General features: G+C 46.0%; 1 protein-coding gene across 1 annotated transcript in view; it reads left to right on the top strand.

The window, feature by feature from the left end:
• SSU72 (SSU72 homolog, RNA polymerase II CTD phosphatase) overlaps nucleotides 1-21490 on the top strand; it is a 46822-nt gene that overhangs the window by 4824 nt on the left and 20508 nt on the right. Inside the window, exon 2 of the mRNA XM_056865200.1 lies at nucleotides 15798-15941. Within this exon, the coding sequence (XP_056721178.1) occupies nucleotides 15798-15941 (144 nt within the window). The remainder of the gene's footprint in view (nucleotides 1-15797; nucleotides 15942-21490) is intronic.

The raw sequence follows: 21490 nt of genomic DNA, 5'->3' as shown, positions 1-21490 counted from the left end.
ACATTGCTTCATATAATTATCTTGCAATTCATGCAACGACCTTGTAAGGTAGGTTACTTTTGCAATTCCACAGTGTGTGTGTGTGTGTATGTCTGAGAGAGAGAGTTCAGGGCAGCCTGGCAAGTCCATGTCAAATGAAAGAGTCAAACCTTGACTTGCCAGTGTGCGGCTTTGTCTGTTAGACACAGTGCTACAATAACACTCCTCTTTCGCCTCCCCACAAAGATAGAAAGGTTCACAAAATCAAAGCTCATTAGTACCGATACCTGTGAGGTCCAGGCACATGGGGGCTGGCTGGTGGCAAGAAACCTATTGGGAGGGCGGAGGGAGCCTTGTATTCATGAGATAATTGACTGCTGCGTATTTTTAAAAGCTCCGTGTCATTAATATGAGTCTTACTCATTAAGACCTGCTTTCCAGCTCATGCAGAAGCACCTGGAGGTTTGGGGGCAGGATTTTGCTGGGAGCAGCGCTCAACAGGGACTGGGTGTAGTGCTTTTTTATCAAATTACTTAATGTGTGTCTTTAAATTGTTATTGACACTCTGACTGTTGCATTAATGAGGTGCTTTAAAAGGGCTTACTGGTGCCTCATTAGAATTCTCAATTTGCTTGTTTCACACATTGTATTTGGGGGGAGGTATAACTTGCAAGAACAAACAAAGAAATCTTTTCTAGATTCTTTTGTTGGTGTGGATGTGAATCCAAGAGATTCGGTTCCTTTCTGGATTCATGAGATTTGAATAGTGATCAGTACGTGGCTCTGTGTCTAATACAGAGTAGAATCTCAGCTCCGTGTGTGAATGCTCACTGAAGGATTGTTGGTGGGGTGTCTACCCTTTTGCCACTTAACAATCTTCACCATTTGCTCAAGGAGTATGTAGTGAAATTAAAAAAATACTGAAAAAATATATACCAGTGATCACCGGACAGAAGAAAGGGTGGTATTAATGTTTACATTGATTAAATAATCCAAGGTAGAGGAATATTTAATTCAGAATCCCCTCTTCGTTAGCTCTAGATTTTGGATGCAAATGCTGTTGATATTGGGAGTAAGAGCATTGTCTTTTGAAAAGTCTGTAGCTCATCAATATTCCTGTTATTTGCTACAATCTCCTTCGTTCATTATCCTGGAAAGTTCATTCTCCTGGAAAATGATTTGTTGAGCTGTTATTCCAGGATCTCCTCCCCTTTCTCCATCGCTAGGACAACTTCGTACCATGGGTTTTCTTCCTTTTGGGACATTTTACTATAGCTGTCCCATACCAGGCTACATGTGTGCATTGGAAATTAGCTGCCACTGGACAGCTAAAAGACAGTGTAAGGAGCTGCATCATTTCCAAGTAATGGCCAGGCTTCATTTCTCAGTAAGAATTGCAGAGTTTGAGTTCTAAGGGAGGGAGCTGTGGCTCAGTGGTAGAGCATCTGCTTGGCATGCAGATGGTCCCAGGTTCAATCCCGGGCATCTCCAGGCAAGTAGGTGACGTGAAAGACCCCTGCCTGAGAACCTGGAGAGCCCAAGTAGGTGATGTGAAAGACTTCTGCCTGAGACCCGGGAGATCTGCTGCTGGTCTGAGCAGACAGTACTGACTTTGATGGACCAAGGGTCTGATTCAGTATAAGGCAATGTCGTGTATGTAAGCATTGTTGACTAAGGTCCTGATCGTAAGTTCCAAAAGCTTGACTAGCACACCTGCTCTCAGTCATTTTTGACTTAAAAGATAAAACAGCTTCCTAGCCTAGCAGCTGTGCTTAATCACCAAAGGTGACCAGGCAAGTAGTATTTACATGGATGGTGCCAGTAGAACTTCCTTGCAAAGAATTGTGCATTGGATTACCGTAGAAGTCCTCTGTTCACTCCATTTAACACATCCTTCATTCCCCCACTCGCTTTTGCCACAGCACTGGCTTGGATTGACTGCAGCTGCCCCGCGGGCCAGAAAGTCAAGGAGAAAACTCTGCCCTTCTAAAAAAGCTGCCTTTCTCTCTTCTGCGAGAATGTGCCTACTTGTCAGTTCTGAGCATTTTTATCCGCTTCCTCAGTGGAGTGGAAAATAACAGTAATCCTCCCCCTCCCATCTACTCCACTTCCTATTTGTGTTTTCTAACGCTGTAAAAAGGATCTGCTTGAAATCTTGAGATGTTAGTTTGTGATTCTAGATCAAGCTGTTTGGCTGGACGGGCTAGCTTAGTGAAATAACCGAAACGTAAAAATGTTTCCATGAACTGCCAGGTGCTCAGGTGAGATCTCTGTAGTGTGACAGATGTCAGTCAGCTTGGATCACCTGAATGGTACAAGCTTATTGTACAAAAGGGATGCAAAATGTATCCCAGTTGTAAATGGTGGCTTCCAGTTTGACATGTAGTGGTCAGATCTGGCAAGGCAAAAGTGAACCAGCATAGTCATTCGTAAAGGCTGGTACTTCCTGTATTGCATGGTTAATACTGGTGTTCCCTGAACATCTCGTTTTTCTTATCGTAATACTGTTCACCAAGGTCAATCGAAATGCTCATATTGCATGTAAATGGGAAGGAGACAGCTGTCTGCTAGGACTGATACACCAATCAGTTGGCCCATTTAGAGATTGTAGGTGGACCGCCAGTTAGCTTTATGGAATATCTGACCACAAGTATGCTACTGTGTGGGTTGCTGGTTGTTGTTTTTATTGCGTTATCAAGAGCTGGAGTGTGGGGTACTATCACAGCTTCCTCTGTTGGCCACCTTCAGTACCTGCAGGCATCTCCAAACAGAATTGTGTGGAATAGCTTTTACTTTCTTCTAATATTATTTTATTTTTATTTTAATATTTATTTTAGAAGAAGTAGAATAGGAAGCTGACCCTTACTGGGTTAGGCTATAATCTAGATAGCTGTTCAGTGTATCATTCCCATTTATAGAAATATTACTTAAAATGAAATATACTGTTTTTTTAAAGTTAACTGTTAACATGAAGCAATTTGTTTTTATAGTTGCTGGAATTATGGAACCAGTTAATAACTTTGTTTCAGATGGAAAGGTAAATGCTAGGCCATTAGTGGATATTGTTTGATCTGTTGACTGAATCTCTCTTGACAGTGCCCGAGCCTTGTATTCCTTAGAGCTGTGTCATCAAGTGTAGTACCAAAGATAGTTGACCAGTGGCTTGGTCTTGCATAAGACTTGTGTGAATATGGTGGGCCCTAGGTTTGTGGATGTGGTGTTCCTAATTTTGGGATGTATTCTACCAGTGTTTCAGCTGGTGAAAGGGAGGGGCTTTGGATCATAGAGAAGGCTGTACTACAGTGGTCCCCACCATGGTGCTTGCTGCCACCTTTCCTGGCACCTGCATCATTTATAACTTAGCATATAAAATTGTACTATTGCCAATATTAATTGAATTTAAAAATTATAAATATTTTCATTTTCTGCAAGAATAATTGTAAATATGTCCAGTACTTGAGAGAGAGGTGCAGATTGCTGCACCTTATGTTGTCATAGCACATGTATTTTGTCATCTGAGAGGTAGGGAAAGTATAATTTAAGGGCAGAAAAGAAATAGTGTAATAAACAAAAGAAAGAAACTATCATAATCACAATAGATAGGGCTACCAGCAACATGAGAGAGTTTGTGTCCAAGCAAGTTTGGATATTAAGCCAAACATGAAAACACGGAACTCTTCAGTGTATATCACTAAACACATTCTAGCATATTAACTGCTGCCAAAATTATTTATATTTAAATAAAAAAAACTTTTGTATATATCTATAGTATAAGAGGGTTTTTCAGTGCCCCCCACAATTTCCCATTTTTTTCTCACTGGAAAAATGGAGAAAGCGCTCAGATTTTTTCATGCTGTACATTTGGAATGTGAAAACCCTTGTCTTAATCATTTTGCTCATTGCAAGAGAGAAATATTGTATCGGAATTTTTCCCGCAGCACCCCCCCCCCCCAATTTTTCCGTTCTTATGTTGAATTTTTTTTAAGTCTTTGTGGACCGGTGTTTTTTCTTCAGGCCTTCCTATCTCAAGCCATTTCCTTTTCTTGCCACAGTCAGTGTGAGACTTTGCTTCCTAATTAAGAAACCAGTTAAACCAAGTGTGTCTTTTCAACACTACTTAAATCTCAAAATATTTCACTGTACTTGAAATATTCTTGAATCCAGTACCTTGGCTTGTGTATTGTCTGGCTCATATAGAATCATCGAATTGGAAGGGACGATACAGGCCATCTAGTCCAGCCCACTGCTTAATGCAGGATCAGCCCGGAGCATCCCTGACAAGTGCTTGTCCAGCCTCTGCTTAAAGACTGCCAATGAGGGGGAGCTCACCACCTCCCTAGGTGCTTCACTAAGAGATTCTGTTTCATTTATCATTCATAAAGATCCTTGGTGCCACTGTTAATGGATCTCCGCTAACCCAAGAGCCCTCATTTCGAAAACATGCACTCTTGTAAATTTTAGAAGCTCCTATTCAATCTTAAAAGAGCATTTTGTGCTTTCATGCATTGAACAGAGCTGCTTCTGATGTTTCAATGTGAATTGTGGCGGTTTGAGGAATGATTCATCCAACCAAAAAGCTGCAAGCCTGTGCCCTTTTAAAGGGATGATGTAAGCTTACTTGCCTGAAAAAATTTCTAAAAATGTCTGACTTCATTCTGGATGGATGTGAGCAGGTTGTGTGCGTTGGCACACTGTCTTCCCTGCATTCCTATTGCAGCTTAAGCCACAGAAAGTGTCCTGTGTTGATTCACTGATTTGTAACGGCTTGCGATTTGTTCCGCCTCCATACTTAAAAAGGCTGAGGGCTGGCTCCACTTGAAAATAGATGCTTCACATTTTTGTGAACATTCAGTGGCAACCTGTTTTTCTCATTTAACGGACCCAAAACAAAAGGAGGGCATATATGTTAGCAAGATTAAATGTGCTACCCTCATCAATATTACAGGGGAGATTTCAATCAGTACCACTCTCTGCAAGGTTATGCCCCTGTGGAATGAATCTCGTAGAATCAGTTGCATGTGTTCTTTTGCACTGCCCTCTTTATCAGAGAATCCGCCTTGTTCATCAGCCCATTGTTTGCTGGTAGGGAACCCAGTTGAGCTCAAGGTGGCCCTTCTTATGTCTACTTAGGATGTGGCCACGATTGACCATGTAGCCAAGTTTTTGCAATATGCATTGTGAATCCGTGAAAGACACTGGGACCAGGCGAGCTCTGTTGAGTAAAATTGTATGATTACGTTCTCTGCAGGTATTGTGTATGCCAATAAAGGATTGATTGAATTCACATTTTTGAGCAAGTGTGGCTGTGGTGCCTTATAGACCAACTTATTTGCTTTAGGTTCTGCAAGCAGTACCTTTATCCCCCTCTGATGCATTAATTAAATGATCTGGAACTGCTTGGCTTGTTATATTTTTAACTTATTCTCCCTTCCGGGGAACTTGGGAGCCGCATACATTGTTGGGTCCCTGCTTTCAGTCCTTGCTGCTGTCATGTGAGGGAGGTTAGACTGAGATACAGTGACTGGTTAAGGGCACCACATCAAGTTGTCCTAACACATAGGGCATAAATCGGTTAGCTTTTAAAGGAGCCGCAGTGCCATCTTTTTCTTTTGCTTGCAAGAGCAGGTCTGGAAGTATTGTGTATTTCGCTTCCCAAATGTGCCTTCTGTACTACTCTAAACTATGCTTTCTTTACACCCAGTCATTTTATCTAGGTCTCAGTGGGGCCCTGTGAAAACGTGTTCTTGTAGTTTCTTTACCCATGACCACACAATGCTTGCGCCCCCCCTTAAATCGCCAAACCACTGACTCACAAACTAACATACCTAGCAAAATCTCTGTTAATGCATCTTTCTTCAACAATTAAATGGAGCAGAAACAGGACCTCCAGTCAGGAAACCTGCCTGCATAAGGAGCACATACCCAGAGCCTGTTATTTCCAGTGCCTCCCAGCTTTGAAGCCCTATCTGTTATCCCTGCTCTCCTTCCTTCATCGCAGCTTCTTAGAATAGATGGCTTCAGAAGGGGATTCAGTTCATGGAGGATAGGTCCAACGATGGCTGCTCGCCATAATGACTAAATGGAAACTCCAAATCCAGAGGGAGCAAACCTATAAGTATTAGTGCTAAAAAATCTCATTAGGCAGAGGCCTCCCCCCCCCCCCCCGATTTGTTGTGCTGACTTTATTAGTAACTTGAATCATGAGTTAACCCTACCCGGTATAAAAAGGATCAAGGTCTGAGTCTAATTCACCATTGACTTCTGCTCTTGCCTTGCTTCTGTGCTCACCCAATGCCACACTTCCTTGAAGATGTGGTGACTTCGTGCTGGACAGCTGTTTCTAGGAAAGAAGGAAGTTGATCTGGGCATGAATTGCAGTCCCTAGTGAGAGTTTTCTAAGATGCTCATTGGATGTAGAGAGCCTTCAGGTGGGGGCGCTCCTTCGATTGCAGCATTGTGAATTCCACATTAGTCATGGCATGTGTTTCATATCTGCCTCAAATGCTCTGGAGGACTTATTTATTTATTCATTTATTTTATTGGACTTTTATCCCTCCCTTTCCCGGCCAGGACGTAACACTGTAACTCACTCTTTCTTCTCTGTCCCCCGAGGTCCAACTACCAACTTATTCATTCCTCAGTGTGTCCCTTCGCAGCTGCCGTCCCTGCTAGCCTTAATGTTGCTCATCCTCTGGTCCACAATACCAGGAAGCCAATGCTTGCCACGTCAAACTGCAACTGAGAGAGTAGAACGCGGGCCTTGTTCTTAGTTCTCTGAAAATCCAGAGACTATAAACAAAATCAGAGAAGCACTCTTTTGTGTTTTAGTTGTCACACCAGATGTCCCTCTGCAATCATCCACACTGGTGAAGCCTGACTCATCTTGCACATCCTATAATTAGTTCCATCATTTGCATTTGGAATGAGACACAATGTTCTTTTGGATAGGGTTCTCAGTTTATGGAGCAGTGCTGCATTATGGCCTGAGTTATGGATGTGTGTGCATCTCATGCTCTAGAATGCCTGTCGAATTCTAGATAAGCACCTTCTAAATTGACTGGGAGGGAAGGCGGTAAACAGCGCTCAGTTCTCAGTCTGAGTCAGGGCGTGTGTGTGTGAGATGCATGTTCTTAGGGAGTGATCTGCTGGAAGCAGAGCAGCTGCAAGGTTTTCTTTAAGGACCCCAACTGAGAAGTCTCCAAGCAACAGCTGGCCAAATAATTTCCTTGGTTGCTGCGTCCTAGCACTGCCAGATGGGCTTTGCTGCTAGGCCTCAGGGATGGGCCAATCAGCGGAGGGGAAGCAGTCCTGGTCATCAGTTTTACAGGGAAGGGCATGGCATAGAAGGCTTCAGATAAACTCTTTTCCTGATGGCGGGACGTGTGCTTATGCAAATGAGAACCTTCACAGACTTGCTGACTAAATGCGCTGGATGTGGTGGTCCTAGAAACTCAACATATGAACATGTGAATCTGCCTTATACTGAATCAGACCCTCGGTCCGTCAAAGTCAATACTGTCTACTCTGACTGGCGGTGGCTCTCCAGGGTCTTTCACATTACCTACTTGCCTGGTCCCTTTAATTGGAGATGCTGAGGATTGAACCTAGGACCTTCTGCATGCCAAGCCGGTGCTCTACCACTGAGCCACAGCCCCTCCCTTATTCAAAATCTCAGGTGCCTGACTATGTGGATCAACAAATCCTCTTTTTTTTGAGAGAGAGAGTATACATTCTTTAATCACAGTCCAAATGCTTGATGAAAAGAATGGTTCTGGGATTATAAAATTAAGAAGGATTTTTTACTTGGCTGGAGAAAGAAACAGAATTGTATTTGTCCAAACTACTGCATGAGTACAACAACCCCCCCCCCCCGCCCCCGGTCATTTGAGTGAAGAGATCTACTTAGGTTAGGACTCTGTTTCTATTGCCAGGGATTGTCTCTGAGTATTAGTGAAGTGTTTTTTGTTCGACCAGAAGCAATCTTGTATAGTCCATATGGAAGAACTTTCTAGGTCTGTCTTCTCTGAGGCAGGCACACAAATGACTGCCCTACTCCTGAAAAAGCATTGCTGCAGAAGTAGTTAAGTGCAAAGGAATAAGAATTTGACATACCTTCTTCCAAGTAAATGAGGTAGCAGGTAACTACATGCCGCCTGGCTTCCATTTATCTGTTACCTAATTTCCCCTAATGATAGACCTATTGAACTGTATTCGCACCTACTTGGCTTTGCAGTTCTCTGCGAGGGCTTCTGTAGCAAATGGTAAACTGCTAATTAGACATTCGGTTCACACTTTTCCTTGATGGCAGTCTCGGGACGGAAAAGTGGATAAGAGTTCTTTCTCAAGACTGGGCCCATATATGGAATACGGAGCAATGGATGCAAGCGGTTTTTGCAAAACAAAACCAGTTGGTTTGTGTTTCAAGAGTTCTGGCTCGGTTACTGGCAAGAAGAAGAGGAGTTGGTTTTTATATGCCGACTTTCTCTACCACCTAAAGGAGAGACAAACCGGCTTACAATCACCTTCCCTTCCCCTCCCCTGTGAGGTAGGTGGGGCTGAGAGAGCTCTTAATAGAACTGTAACTTGCCCAAGGTCACTTCTGGCTTTGTGAGTAGGAGTGGGGAGACCAATCCAGTTCACCAGTTTAGCCTCCGTTGCTCATGTGGAGGAACGGGAAATCGAACCGGTTCTCCAGGTCAGAGTCCACCGCTCTTAACCGCTACACCACGCTGGGTCACGGAAGGGTTCGGTTAGCACTGAACTGAAATGTCCAGTTGGTCTCTACTGTGGCTTGGTCGGGTTTTGAGACACCACCTATGGGCACTTTCTAATCACCAGAGGCGACCAGGTTACCTGTTCTTAACCAGCCTCACTGGTTAATAACAACCGAGGATAGTCTCGGTTTTAAGAATTCGAAAGAGTTTGTATAACGTCTGGCACCACCAAGGGCTAAATACATTGAAAGGAAAAGCAAAGTTAACCAGGCTTAGTTTTGTTTCAAGCCGAAACTCCCATAATGATCGTTAGCCAAAGGTGGCATACTGGTGCCGGACTTGGCATTCTGCCCAACAAAGGATATCTTTTGGGAATGGAAGCTTGGGGTCCTAGCAGCTGTTGGGGCTTTCCTTAGGGAAGCCTTTGTGAGCCAGAACACAGAAATAGAAGAGCTGTAATCCTTTAGTGCGCTGCTGCAAACAGTCTCCCTCCCCTGTGGGTGGTTTGTGCCACTTGTGTCGTGAGGGGGGGAGAAACTTCAAAACCTGGACCAGTCCTGCTCTGTGAGTACCTCCTGTAGAGAATTCGCTTGTGTGAGAGCCAGCGTGGTGTAGTAGTTAAGAGTGGTGGTTTGGAGCAGTGAAGTCTGATCTGGAGAACCGGGTTTGATTCTCCACTCCTCCACATGAGCAGTGGAGGCTAATCTGATGAACTGGATTTGTTTCCCCACTCCTACACATGAAGCCAGCTGGGTGACCTTGGGCAAGTCACAGCTCTGTTAGAGCTCTCTCAGCCCCACCTACCACACAGGGTATCTGTTGTGGGGAGGGGAGGTGGTTGTAAGCTGGTTTGAGTCTCCCTTAAGTGGTAGAGAAAGTCGGCATATAAAAACCAGCTCTTCTTCTATTGCCTGGCTGGGTCTGCAGAAGCCAAAGAGACAGTTGAATGAGGTTCCAAGTAGGTGGAGGAGTTGGACTGCAGTCTGTCCATCCCCATGTACATTTGCCCCAGTCCCTGTCCACATCTAATAGAATAAATTACACAAAATAGAGATGTGCAGAATAAACTGGGAAGTGAGAGACAGCAGGGACGTTTGCATGATTTAATACAGGCTGAGGAATGTAGCTCTGTATCTGCAGAATCTTGAGTTACCTTGGTGCAGGATTCCACTCTCTTGGTCCACTGTCCTCATACTCATAGCACGAGCTTGCCACCCATTTGAAGATAGGTGTTCCCCTGAGAGTAACCCAGGAGTGAAGTGGAAGTAGCCATTCCCTGGGGCGTAGAGCGTATTGCTTTGACTCTGGGCAGTCTGTGAGGCGGTTGTCGCCTGTTCAAGGTAGGTATTACCCAAAGCACCTTAGCATAATCTTTTTCCGCTTGCAGTCTTGACTTCTGCTGTCGGAAAGCAGCAGAAGATAAAATGAGTTGGATTTGAGACTGCAAGGCAGCTTTAAAAACAATATGATTGCCTCACTTTCCTTAACCATGGTGTGTAAACATTTTACGGGGTTGCTTTAAAAAAAAACACCCCAAAATCTCACTTCTTTGTTTGTTTGTTTTAACCTATTTGCCGAGTTTCCTGTAAAACGCCATGGTTTAGCACAGGTGTATGGAGTGTGTTGTGCTGGTTTTTCCTGGAACATTGCCAGATGGGACTGGGGAGTGACATCATTGCCGAATGAAACATAATAGCTGAGAGACTCTGGTCGGCGCTTAATTAGGATGAAACCGCCCAGTGTTGTCACAGTGGGCGGCTAATCCAGTCAGCCGAGTTCACCTTACCATACGCAGCCATGAATCACCACTCTTTAGAAGGATAGGGATTTGCGACTTTGTGGTGGAGGTTCTTTTAATTGGATACTTCCCTCTGTTCTCGGAGTTGAAACAAACAAGCCTGCCTTGTCCTTAAATGAAAGCAGCAGTTCTTCTGGCAGGCAGTCTTGGGCTGTCTTGGGTGGTTCTGCTGTCGCCAAGTTACGGATGTGCAGAAGACCACCATAAGAGCCCCAGTGCAGGAAAAAGTGTGCCGCAGTCTCTTATTCATGAGCACCCGGTGGGCTTGTGTAGCTCAGTCCTCTCCCTCTCTGCTTTTCAGAGAGCCAGCGTGGTGTAGTGGTTAAGAGCAGTGGCTTGGAGCGGTGGAGTCTGATCTGGAGAACCGGGTTTGATCCCTCACTCCTCCACATGAGCGGTGGAGGCTAATCTGGTGAGCCAGGTTGGCTTTCCCACATGAAGCCAGCTGGGTGACCTTGGGCTAGTCACAGCTCTCTTAGAGCTCTCTCAGCCCTACCTACCTCACTGGGTATCTGGTGTGTGGGGGAGGTGATTGTAAGCAGGTTTGAGTCTCCCTTAAGTGGTAGATAAAGTCGGCATATAAAAACCAACTCTTCTTTGTCCAAGGGGTATCTGACAAAGACAGCTTTGACTCTCGAAAGCTCATACCCCAAAAATCTTCTTAGGTCTCTAAGCTACTGGACTTGAATCTAGCTGTTCTGCTGCAGACCAACATAGCTACCCTTTGAAACTATCCAAGGGGTAGATATTTTTGCTTGGTTGCCTTGCCCTCTCTCTGATCACCACCTGCCTTAATTGCTAAAGCCCCGTAGAACTTCCTAAGAGGTTTTTTAAAAAATGGGCATGCTTATATGGGTGCAGGTGGTAACGGAAGCCTGCTGTTAACCTCCTCCTTGAAATCTTTTTCATCAAAGCTTAATTCTGAGACTCGGATAGGCAAGGCCCACACAGTTTCAAGCAGCTCTTCCCAGCCATATGGGCTAGAAGGACTACTTTAAAAGAAAGAAAAGATATTCTCACAAACTTGAATTCTCCCCTCAAAACCATTTTTATGCTGTATTTAGGCCTTCCATCCTTCCGAGGTCGGTAAAATGAGCCCCCAGCTTGCTGGGGGTAAAGCGTGGCCGACTGGGGAAGACAATGGCAAACGACCCCATAAACGTAGTCTGCAGTAACGACCTGGTGCTTGCACAGGGGACTAGGATCGTAGATACTTCTACACACTACTTCACATGGATACTACACTACACATAGATAGTTCTACATGACTTCTACATAGATGGCTTCTACACACGAATGTTGAATATCGGATACTATATTGGTACATCAGGTCCAATTCTTGGTCCTTCAAGCTCAGTGTTGCCTCCTGACTGGAAGCAGTAGCTGTCTAGAGTCTTGGGCAGAGAAAAGTCTTTCGGGGCACCTGCTACTCAAGGCCGTTCAGCTGGAGATGCCAGAGATTAGACCATAAGAACATAAAAGCTGTGCTGGGTCAGACCAAGGCCCATCAAGTCCAGCAGTCTGTTCACGCAGTGGCCACCCAGGTTGAACGCCTGGGTCTTGGGCAGGTAACGTCCACGCTCTGCCCCAAGCCACACCCTCTCCCTAATTTGAGGGGAATCTCTTGTTAAAATGGAAGAGCCATCCTCACTGTTAGTAGGCCTGAAATAGCTACCCGATTTCAGTCCTCGTAGACACCACGCCGCTTAATATGATGGCACCGCCCTCGGCTACGGATGTCACGAACATTTTGGTAACGTTGGGTAAGCATTTGTGCAACCTGTGTGTCTCTGCCTCCTGCCGGGTGGCGTTAACGCAAATTTCAGAGTACTTATTTCCTGCTTCTAAGTGAGGCTAATAATTCCCTTGTGATCTGACACAGCCGGTGATGGAAATGCCCTTGCTCCCAGCAGCTAGTCATGTTCTGCGCAGCTCGATTAGTTTGGTGATTCACCAGCGTAAGCGTGCATTTTATTTTTCAAACGCTCATCCCCGAGACGCCTCTAAGAGCTAAATAAACTTGGAAGTGGGAGCGGAGGCAAAAAAAAAAAAGCAAGCTCGGCTCCTGCCCCACTGAGGAAAGAAGACAGCCGAGTGCTGGGAACAGTTTCCTGCGAAGCAGCGGCGAGAGTCTCGCAATGCGGTGCCTCTAGTTTCGAACAGTTAAATATTTGCATTTGACCGTTGAAGCAGTAAATTTCAAGAGCAGAAGGCCTTTGGGGATTAATCCAAACTTTGTTTTGTGACGTGTTGAGAGCAAGAAGGCCGTTTTAACTATGGCGCTCAAGCATTGGCCATTTGGGAGCAGCGCCGTGTTGGATAACTGGCAGGTGACGGCAACTAACGGTGCCTTACGCATACAGGAGGCGCAGTGCCTGTCCGAAGAATCGGCTTCTCGTTGTCACTCCATCCAGCACACACACAGCATTCCTGGAGCGTCTCAGGACAGGCTGGGGAGGGGAGTTGTGTGGTTATACGCTCTTCTACTCAAAGAAATCCCCTCAGAAAATTAGTGTATCAGGAAAGGCGCCTAGGCTAGAAGACTCCTTGAGATCCTAGTCTTCTGCGTGCAGAGAGATGTGTAGAAGAGCATCCAACTGTGTTTCCCACTGCCTGCCTTCTATGCTGCTACAGTCCTGGAGCAGTTTTGCCACTTCACCTGCCGTTTGCATGAAACGAGGCCTGTTTTGAAAGATCGCCAAGTCTTAGAATCACATCTGTTGTGTTGAGACTTCTGCCATTGGAGGGAGCTTGATTGGAGATTCTAGGGATCAAATCTTATGAGGTTAATCCTCCTGCCGACTGTGGTGTTAAAGATTCCTGTTCCTGGATTACAGGGTGCTTTTCCAGTGTGGGTTGGTATGGTTTTGGGGGAGGAGAGACACACATAATCTAGTTTATTTGGGCTTGCGAAAACTTTGTGTCATTAATTTTCCCAGTACTGAAAATGCTCCTTTATTCAGAGCTATGTTCTCAAACATTTTAAACTGGGGAGGGGGTGGGTGGGTGTCTTATGAGCTGTTCTAACGTCTGCCTCTTACCTATCCAGAGTGTGTGTGTACATGTGTGCAGAGTTGTAGCTAAGCACATACTGAAGGGAAGATAGCCATTAAAATGCTTATACTTTATTTTTCAGTAGTTGACAACATTAAACAGCGACAACCTTTTTTTTTAAACGGGCAGGAACTCCAGCAGTGGAACTGAACTCCAATAGTGATACTCATGCATCTGTCATGCTCAACAGTTACTGCAGGGCTTTTCTTTTACAGACCCACCTGGCAGGTGGTGGGCAGGAACGGGAACCGGGCTGGGTGGGGCTGGCATTGATTCCCTCCTGGTGAATGGGCTGCGGGGTCCATCCGACAGTTTACAGACTTAGGTATCAATGTTAGATTATTTTTCTCTTTCCTAGAATAGAGCGCGGTGCATCAGTTAAACGTTGTTAAAAATAATCAGCCTGCCTGTATCTTGCAAGCTGGCTTGAATAACTGGGCCTGGCAAGCAGTTTGCCGAGAAGCAGAATTTTCCGCGGAGAAGCGGCAAGCTTCAGAATTGCTGTAGAGAGATCTTTGGTTCTGTTTCCCGATGATAAAACACGAAGAGGCTTCCGCAGTTTTAGAAACAACACACAACATTTAAGCAAGCGGTTCTTCCTTCCCTCTTTTCAGAAGCTGCCGCTGATCCGTAATTGGGGTAGGGAGGGTTGCGTGGCCAGACGTTCGCAATCGGGCGTGGGCCCAATTTGCCTCCCTTGCGAGAAGCAGCTAAAAATAGCCCCAATTATTCCCTGCACAGCTGACTTTTTCCCTGAGATTGCAAGGGCTGTCTTTTTGAAACGACGTGCGCGCTCTGAAACTGAAAATGGCAAATTCGGGCACTCGAAGATGGGAGCCTTCGAAGGTCAGAAGTACTGCCTGCCTGACAGTGTAATTGACAAATGTTTTTAAATTGCTGGGCCTTTGAAAGGGCAGTGATTAGAATACTGAAAGCTACCCCACCCCTTGCAACCAGAGGAGGAAACGAAACTAATTCTTGGGCTCTTTTCATTTTCTTGGCTCGCTATGGAGACTCCCGAGGAGAACTCTTAGGACTTTTATGCATGGATGTATCCCTCGCGGTCCCTCCTCCAATGACTTCGGGTCTTTGTTTTGATCATGCTTGTATTTTCCGACCATCAGCGGTTTCCTCGCTCTCTCTGTTCATTTCCCTGTGTTTTGCTGCATTTTTCAAAATTGATGATAAAACAGGTCCCTGAAAACATGGGCAAAACGGTGGACTCAGATCTGGAGAACCGGGTTTGAGTCCTAGCTCCTCCACATGAGCGGCGGACGCTAATCTGGCAAACTGGATTCGTTTCCCCACTCCTACATTTGAAGCCAGCTGGGTGACCTTGGGCTAGTCACTGCTCTTTTAGAGCTCTCTCAGTCCCACCGACCTCACAGGGTGTCTGTTGTGGGGAGGGGAAGGTGATTGTAAGCCGGTTTGAGTCTCCCTTAAGTGGTAGAAGAAAGTCGGCAGATAAAAACTAACTCTTCTTCTTCCTGTGTTTTCGAATTTGTGATAAAACAGGTCCCTGAAAACACAGGCAAAACGCGTGGAAACAAGTGACGGGAGCACGGTGACCTCTGACGGTCAGAAACGGCACGCATGATCAAAACTAAGACCCGAAGTTGTTGGCGGGGTGATGGTGGGGGAAACAGCCATGCAGAAAAGGCCTTAGTGTCTGTGTTTGTCAAGGTTCCCTCTCATGCTGATTATGTTGGGATTAGGCAGCAAGAGCAGAAGCTTTAGAATTTAGGTCTGAATAATTGGAGCGATCTAATCACTTGCTTCACCATGAAGGATCAGTGAATTAAACCTTCTAGTCATTCAGTAAACATATGTAGCAAAGTTCAGGAGTGTGTGTATTTTACAGTTTAAGATAATTGGTCTCTGGGAATCCCCCATAAAGATGGAGTTGGGAGAATCTCACTTTGGAATGGGGTGCCACTAGGATTTTAAAGATTAATAGTATTTTTACCTGGGTTCAGATGAGGCATGAGTGTGTGGTTAATCTGCATTTTTACATAATGTCCAGTACTTCATGAGGCATAAAAGTTTTGAACTGAGCATGGACCCAACTGGGAGCCAGTGAAAATGCTTTTTGTTATGATGTGATGTACAATGCGCTACCGATTTTCTCCCCACAAAATGTTGTAATCGCAATAGGGTTTTTTTGCGGGGGGGATTTGGACATGTAAATCTGGAATCCAGGCTAATTAAACATCTCTCTCCCTCCTCCCCATCCCTTTTTTTCTGTCTTTCAGCAAACGAGGCTTCAGCGTTCGATCGTTTGGTACCGGGACTCACGTGAAACTGCCAGGACCGGCTCCGGACAAGCCAAACGTTTACGATTTCAAAACGACATACGATCAGATGTACAGTGATCTGCTTAGGAAAGACAAAGAACTGTATCCCTGCAGAACGCCCCTTTCAAAACCCCGCCGCCGCTCACCTTTGCGAAAGGTGTCCTTCGTCCGTTTCCATACGGAACACGCTGCTACTTGACTGTGGCAAGATCTTGGTATTTTACAGTTCTAGGCAGGGGGCTTCGGACGACGGAAGGGCTCTCAGTGCTCCCGTTAATGGTTTCCCCTGCGTTGAGTAGCAGTGCATGCGTCAGAATCGTTAGGGGCAGATTGATGTTTCTTTCTCAGGATGTGTTTGCACTTCCCTACTCTGTGTAACTGCATTGGATTTTGCACCCAAACTAGTGACTCCACCATAATTGCCCTGTAATAATGAAATCACAGCTACGGCTCGCTGCCACTCTCATGATTTCAGATTGGTGTGCGATTCCTCTACTCTGGGTTAGTTCTCCCAGCCTCCTTCCTCTTATTAATTCTTCTTTTTGGCCTTCTACTCTTCTGCTCAATCTCCCTATTCCTGTTTCATTAAGCCTCTTTCTTCCCTTGAGCTTCTCAAGCCCAGCTCTCGCTTTCCCAGCCCTCCCCTGCTTCTGCAGCCTCCTTTTAAGAGAGAGCCAGCGTGGTGTAGTGGTTAAGAGCGGTGGTTTTGAGCGGCGGACTCTGATCCGGAGAACTGGGTTTGATTCCCCACTCCTCTGCATGAGCGGCGGAGGCTAATCTGGAGAACCGGGTTGGTTTCCCCACTATATGAAGCCAGCTGGGTGACCTTGGGCTAGTCACCGCTATCTTCGAGCTCTCTCAGCCCCAGGGTGTCTGTTGTGAGGAGGGGAAAAGAAGGCAATTGTAAGCCGGTTTGATTCTTAAGTGGTAGAGAAAGTTGGCATATAAAAACCAACTCTTCTTCTTAAGGCTTGATGGCAGTCTTTCCTCACTAGGTTCTAATGGCATCCAGAAGCCCTGCCCCATCTCTGTTCCTTCAAGGAAACCCAGCCAGACCTTGTCAAAGGCATGTTCGCTACCCACAAAATTCCTTAACCCAGGGGTGTCAAACTAAATTGTTATTAGGGACGGATATGACGTAAATGTCACTTGGGTGGGCTGGGCCATCCCTTCCAGGCCAGATTGAGAATGGGGGGTGGGAGCTGCTGCTGGTTTGTGGGCCAGATAAGAGCTCTCAAGGGGCCGTATCCAACCCTTGAGCCTTATGTTTGACACACTTGCCGTAACCGCTTTATGCTACAGAGAAAACTGCATCCCATTTCTCCTCTCAGTTTGCCTCCTTGGACTCCCTCCTCCTGAGACTGACCCCCCCCCAGTGCTCTAAGGTAGGAACTCACCTCTTGATGATGGAGTGTGGGGCATTTCCCATGGCAGTTGCCATAGTAAAATGGTGGTGCAAATGCATCCTTAGAAACAACCGGGTACGTCTGGCACCTTCCAATATCATTCTAGTGTACCGTCCCTTGCCAGTGCGAAGATAATTCTTTGCTGTGGGCAGGGCTGTGGGTTACCCCCAAGTATGATGTAGTTCAAGAAGGTGTAGAGGAAAAGCAGGTAAGAATTAAAAAAAAAAAAAAACCTAGGTCCTCCTGTGTCGTGTCTACGAGGGCAATGTGCTCTTAGCTCTGACCCACACGTTTTGGAGCAGCTAAAAACGCATCCTTGAAGACCAGAAGTGCCGAGAGCCAGCACGCTCGCCCGTATTCTCCACGAAGGGTATAGACTCAATATCACCTCGAGCTCATCTGTAGCGTTCAGTATCCAGGGTGTTTTGGGGGCTTTTCCTTTTTTGCACGTGATTTAAAAGCCTGGCAAATTTGCACAGAATATAAGCCTACTATACTTGCTGACCTGGTCCTTTTGGTGAGATTAACATGTAGGTGCCAACACCTTCTAAAGAGGGCACATGGTTTAATAACACGCAGCCTTGTCTTGCCTGTTTCTCAAAACAAAACTACATTTGAAAAAAAAAGGAAGTTTAAATTACCCACAGCTCCAAGTTTATGCTGGATTACACTGAATTTTTTTGCAAATGTCAGTTACTCTAGCTCAGAACTTTTTGAGAACTGGAATGGAAAGTTAATCCTCTCTGGCTTGTCAGTAGCAGTGGGAATGTGCATAGGGAAAATCAGTAACCTTGTAATCGGCAAGGGCTATACCAGGTAGCGAGAGGTCCCCGCCACTCCTTTTCTCGGGAGTCGAACAGGAAGTAAAATAGGGGGAGGTATTATTGGCCAGGAGGCCACACTTAGGGAAGTCCAATTTTATGAGCAAAGGCCTGCCAGCAGCAGTCGGCTCTCTCTGTGTGTGGGATATCCCTGTAGCTTTTTTTGGAGTTAAGAGCACACTGATAACCGGGTGCCCACAATGACCAAGTACAGTTAACCACCTGGCAGTAAGTCCATCCAGTTGGTCAATGGAACTGTGGCTCCTGAACTTGTTTAGGCTGGGATATGATGGTCAGAGACTTAAGGGCATGGCATTGGAAGGCCGCCAGTCCGCAGCTCACCATGACTTGGGGTTGTCCGGGCCGAGTGTCAGCTTTGTATTTTGCCGGTGGGACATTAAACCTTGAAAGCCTGCAGCTCCTAGTAGTGGCGGTTTTCTTGACCTGACATAACTGCGCCACAATACTGTTCTGGGCTGGTACAGCACACGCGGGCGTTGGTTTTATTTCGACAGGGCCTTTGCCCCATCAGCCAGGACTTTCTGTGACGTCAGGGTTGGAGGTGGGGGGGGGGCAACTTGGGACCCATGGCCCTCAAAGACCTTTACCTGCCCCCGGCTGTCTTGCAGGCTGAGCTCTTGCTGAGGTGGCCGACCTACACCTGGGCTGTATCACTTCAGTGGGTGGAGGATCCATCTATGGTTGCCAACCTCCAGGTACGAGCTGGAGATCTGCTATTACAACTGATCTCCAGCTGATAGAGATTAGTTAACCTGGAGAAAATGGCCACTTTGGCAATTGGACTCTAGGGCATTGAAGTCCCTCCCCTCCTCAAACCACACCCTCAGTCTCCGCCCCAAAAACCTTTCACCAGTGGTGAAGAGGGACCTGGCAACCCTACTAATGGTGGAAAATGTAGAGGAAATGGCCTTTTTGAAGTTCACTAACTAGAGGCCTTAAACGCAGAGAGAGACCTTGGATGTAACAGAAACTTTATTTTACCGGTAAAAGGAGAGATCAAACCTTAGCCATGGGGCTAGAAGAGAGGTGCTGGTAGATAGCAGGTTTGGGGGGAATTAGGAGCTGAAGGAAGGCATACAAAGGTCAGGAAGCAAAGCATTAAGGCCAGGGCAGGAGGAAAGCAAAAGGAAGAATGAGGCAAAGAAAAGATGTTTAGTCTATGAGAAGCACACAGGCAGTGCTCCATAGAAAAATGTACCATGGATAGGGCTGCCAGCCTCCAGGTACTCCGCACAGGAGCGAATGAATATTACAAAGTGCTAATATTTATATAAATCACTACAACATATAACATAGAGTCACAACTATACACTTATTGACACAAACAACCTAAATAGTCTCCTACTATGTACAATGTCTGTTACAACAATCAGGCTGGAACAAACCAGACTGAAGATTCAAAGTATAGGTGTAAGGTTATTTTCAATCATCACAGGGAAGTCCTTGGTTCCTCTTCAAGCTTTTAAATAGTGTTTCTGACGTTACCATAAGATTATACCAAAAATTGATGCCAAAAATTGAATTGAAAAACACCTATAATTAGAATTGAAAACACCTGTACTTTGAATTTTTGAACGTCAGAAACACTATTTAAAAGCTTGAAGAGGAACCAAGGACTTCCCTGTGATGATTGAATATAACCTAAGGACTACACCTATACTTTGAATCTTCAGTCTGGTTTGTTCCAGCCTGATTGTTGTAACAGACATTGTATATAGTAGGATAGACTATTTAGGTTGTTTGTGTCAAGTGTATAGTTGTGACTATGTTATATGTTGTAGTGATTTATATAAATATTTGCACTTTGTAATATTCATTCGCTCCTGTGCTGATTTCCAAACCTAGGTATATGCACAGTGGTGTCTCTTTTCTTTCCAGCCTCCAGGTACCAGCTGGAGATCTATTACAACTGATCTCCAGCCGATAGAGATCAGTTCACCTGTTGAAAATGGCTGCTTTGGCAATGTGACTCCATGGCATGGAAGTCCCTCCCCTTCCCAAACCACACCCTCCTCAGGCTCCACCCCAAAAACCCGCTGGTAGCGAGAAGGGACCTAGTAACCCTAGGTTCATCAGTGGCCTGCCATCCTGTGTAACGGCATGGGAAAAGACTTGGAATGCCAGTTGTCACCTCGCCCCTTCCCTTCTTGGATTGACTGGCGGGCGGCTGCTTTGCAGAAGAGGGAAGGGCGAGGTAGCAAGGCCTTTTGGCCGGCCGGCTTTCACAGAACCATAGCCGTCTTAACCTTCCTTTACAGAGAAAGCTAGGGTGTAATTGTGTTTTCTAAAACTAACAAATGCCTTTGCCTGTTCCTCCCCAAGAAAAACCCTCCTATACGTTGAATACTTACCGCAGCCTAGGGCGGAACAGTTCTCCTTGGCAGGCTTAATTTTACGTCCTTGGCAGAACTTTTCCGTAAGAAAAGCAGCATCCAGTTACGAGAGTCCCCAACAAGACCAGGCTTGGCTGGACGACCTCAGTGAGAACTCGGCCTTGGAAACGTCAGGAAAAAAGATCACCCCCACAGTCCTAGTGGACCACTTTAAACAGAATATTTGGGATTCTCCTGGGGTACTTGAGGATCCACATTTGCATTGGTTTCCTGTGAACCTGGCGGGGTGGGAAGTTTAGCCCTCCTGTCCCCACTTCCAAGTTCAGCCCTGCAGTAGAGAAGTGACTAGTTCTCTTTCTACTGGTGTTTTTTGCACTGTGGTCACCCAGCCCTGTCCGGAAAGCGGGGAAGGCTGGGAGAACATTTTCCTATGCAAAGAGGCTAGCTGTTCTTCTTTTTTTAATCTGGCCTGAGTTGCAGCAAAGAGAGCTGCAGGCGTCATATACTGACTATAATCAGTCCTAGGGCAGTCAGGTACGAGGCAGATCTTTGGGCTGGAAGGTTTTTGGGATGGTCGTGGATCACGGTAGCCCAAACGCTAGGCTCTACAAAGGAACAGAAGGATGACAGCCCTGGGGAAAGGAAGTCCTGATAGCTAGACCCTTTATCAGCAGAACTGAGCAATCTGAAAACGAGCACGGATGGAAGTCATCCTCCAGATGATTCGTCCTAGTCCCCGAATTTGCTTGCTTTCAGGCGCTAGAGGGCTTTGCCTTCCAGCCTTCGACATCCGAAGCAGCAGCTCCTTTCTTTGTCTTCGCTTGGTGTCAGCACACGCATGGTACGTGGGGACACGTAGGCCCACGTCTTGGTTCCAAGGGTGTTCCCCCCCCCCTTCTCTAGTGCAAGCTAGGCACACTGGATATTTGCTTTGGAAGGCTTTGGTTACCCCATCTCCCCTCCCCTCCCTACCACTCCAGTCGAGGGAGCAGCCATTCCGACCAGGCAGGAAGCCCCGCAGTGGTGAACACCAAGAAGCCAAGGTAAAAAGCTGCTTAGAATGGCAAGGG

This window comes from Euleptes europaea, chromosome 19 (genome assembly GCF_029931775.1).
Source record: "Euleptes europaea isolate rEulEur1 chromosome 19, rEulEur1.hap1, whole genome shotgun sequence".
NCBI classification, from domain to species: domain Eukaryota; kingdom Metazoa; phylum Chordata; class Lepidosauria; order Squamata; family Sphaerodactylidae; genus Euleptes; species Euleptes europaea.
This window is presented reverse-complemented; position numbering and strand designations above follow the sequence as displayed.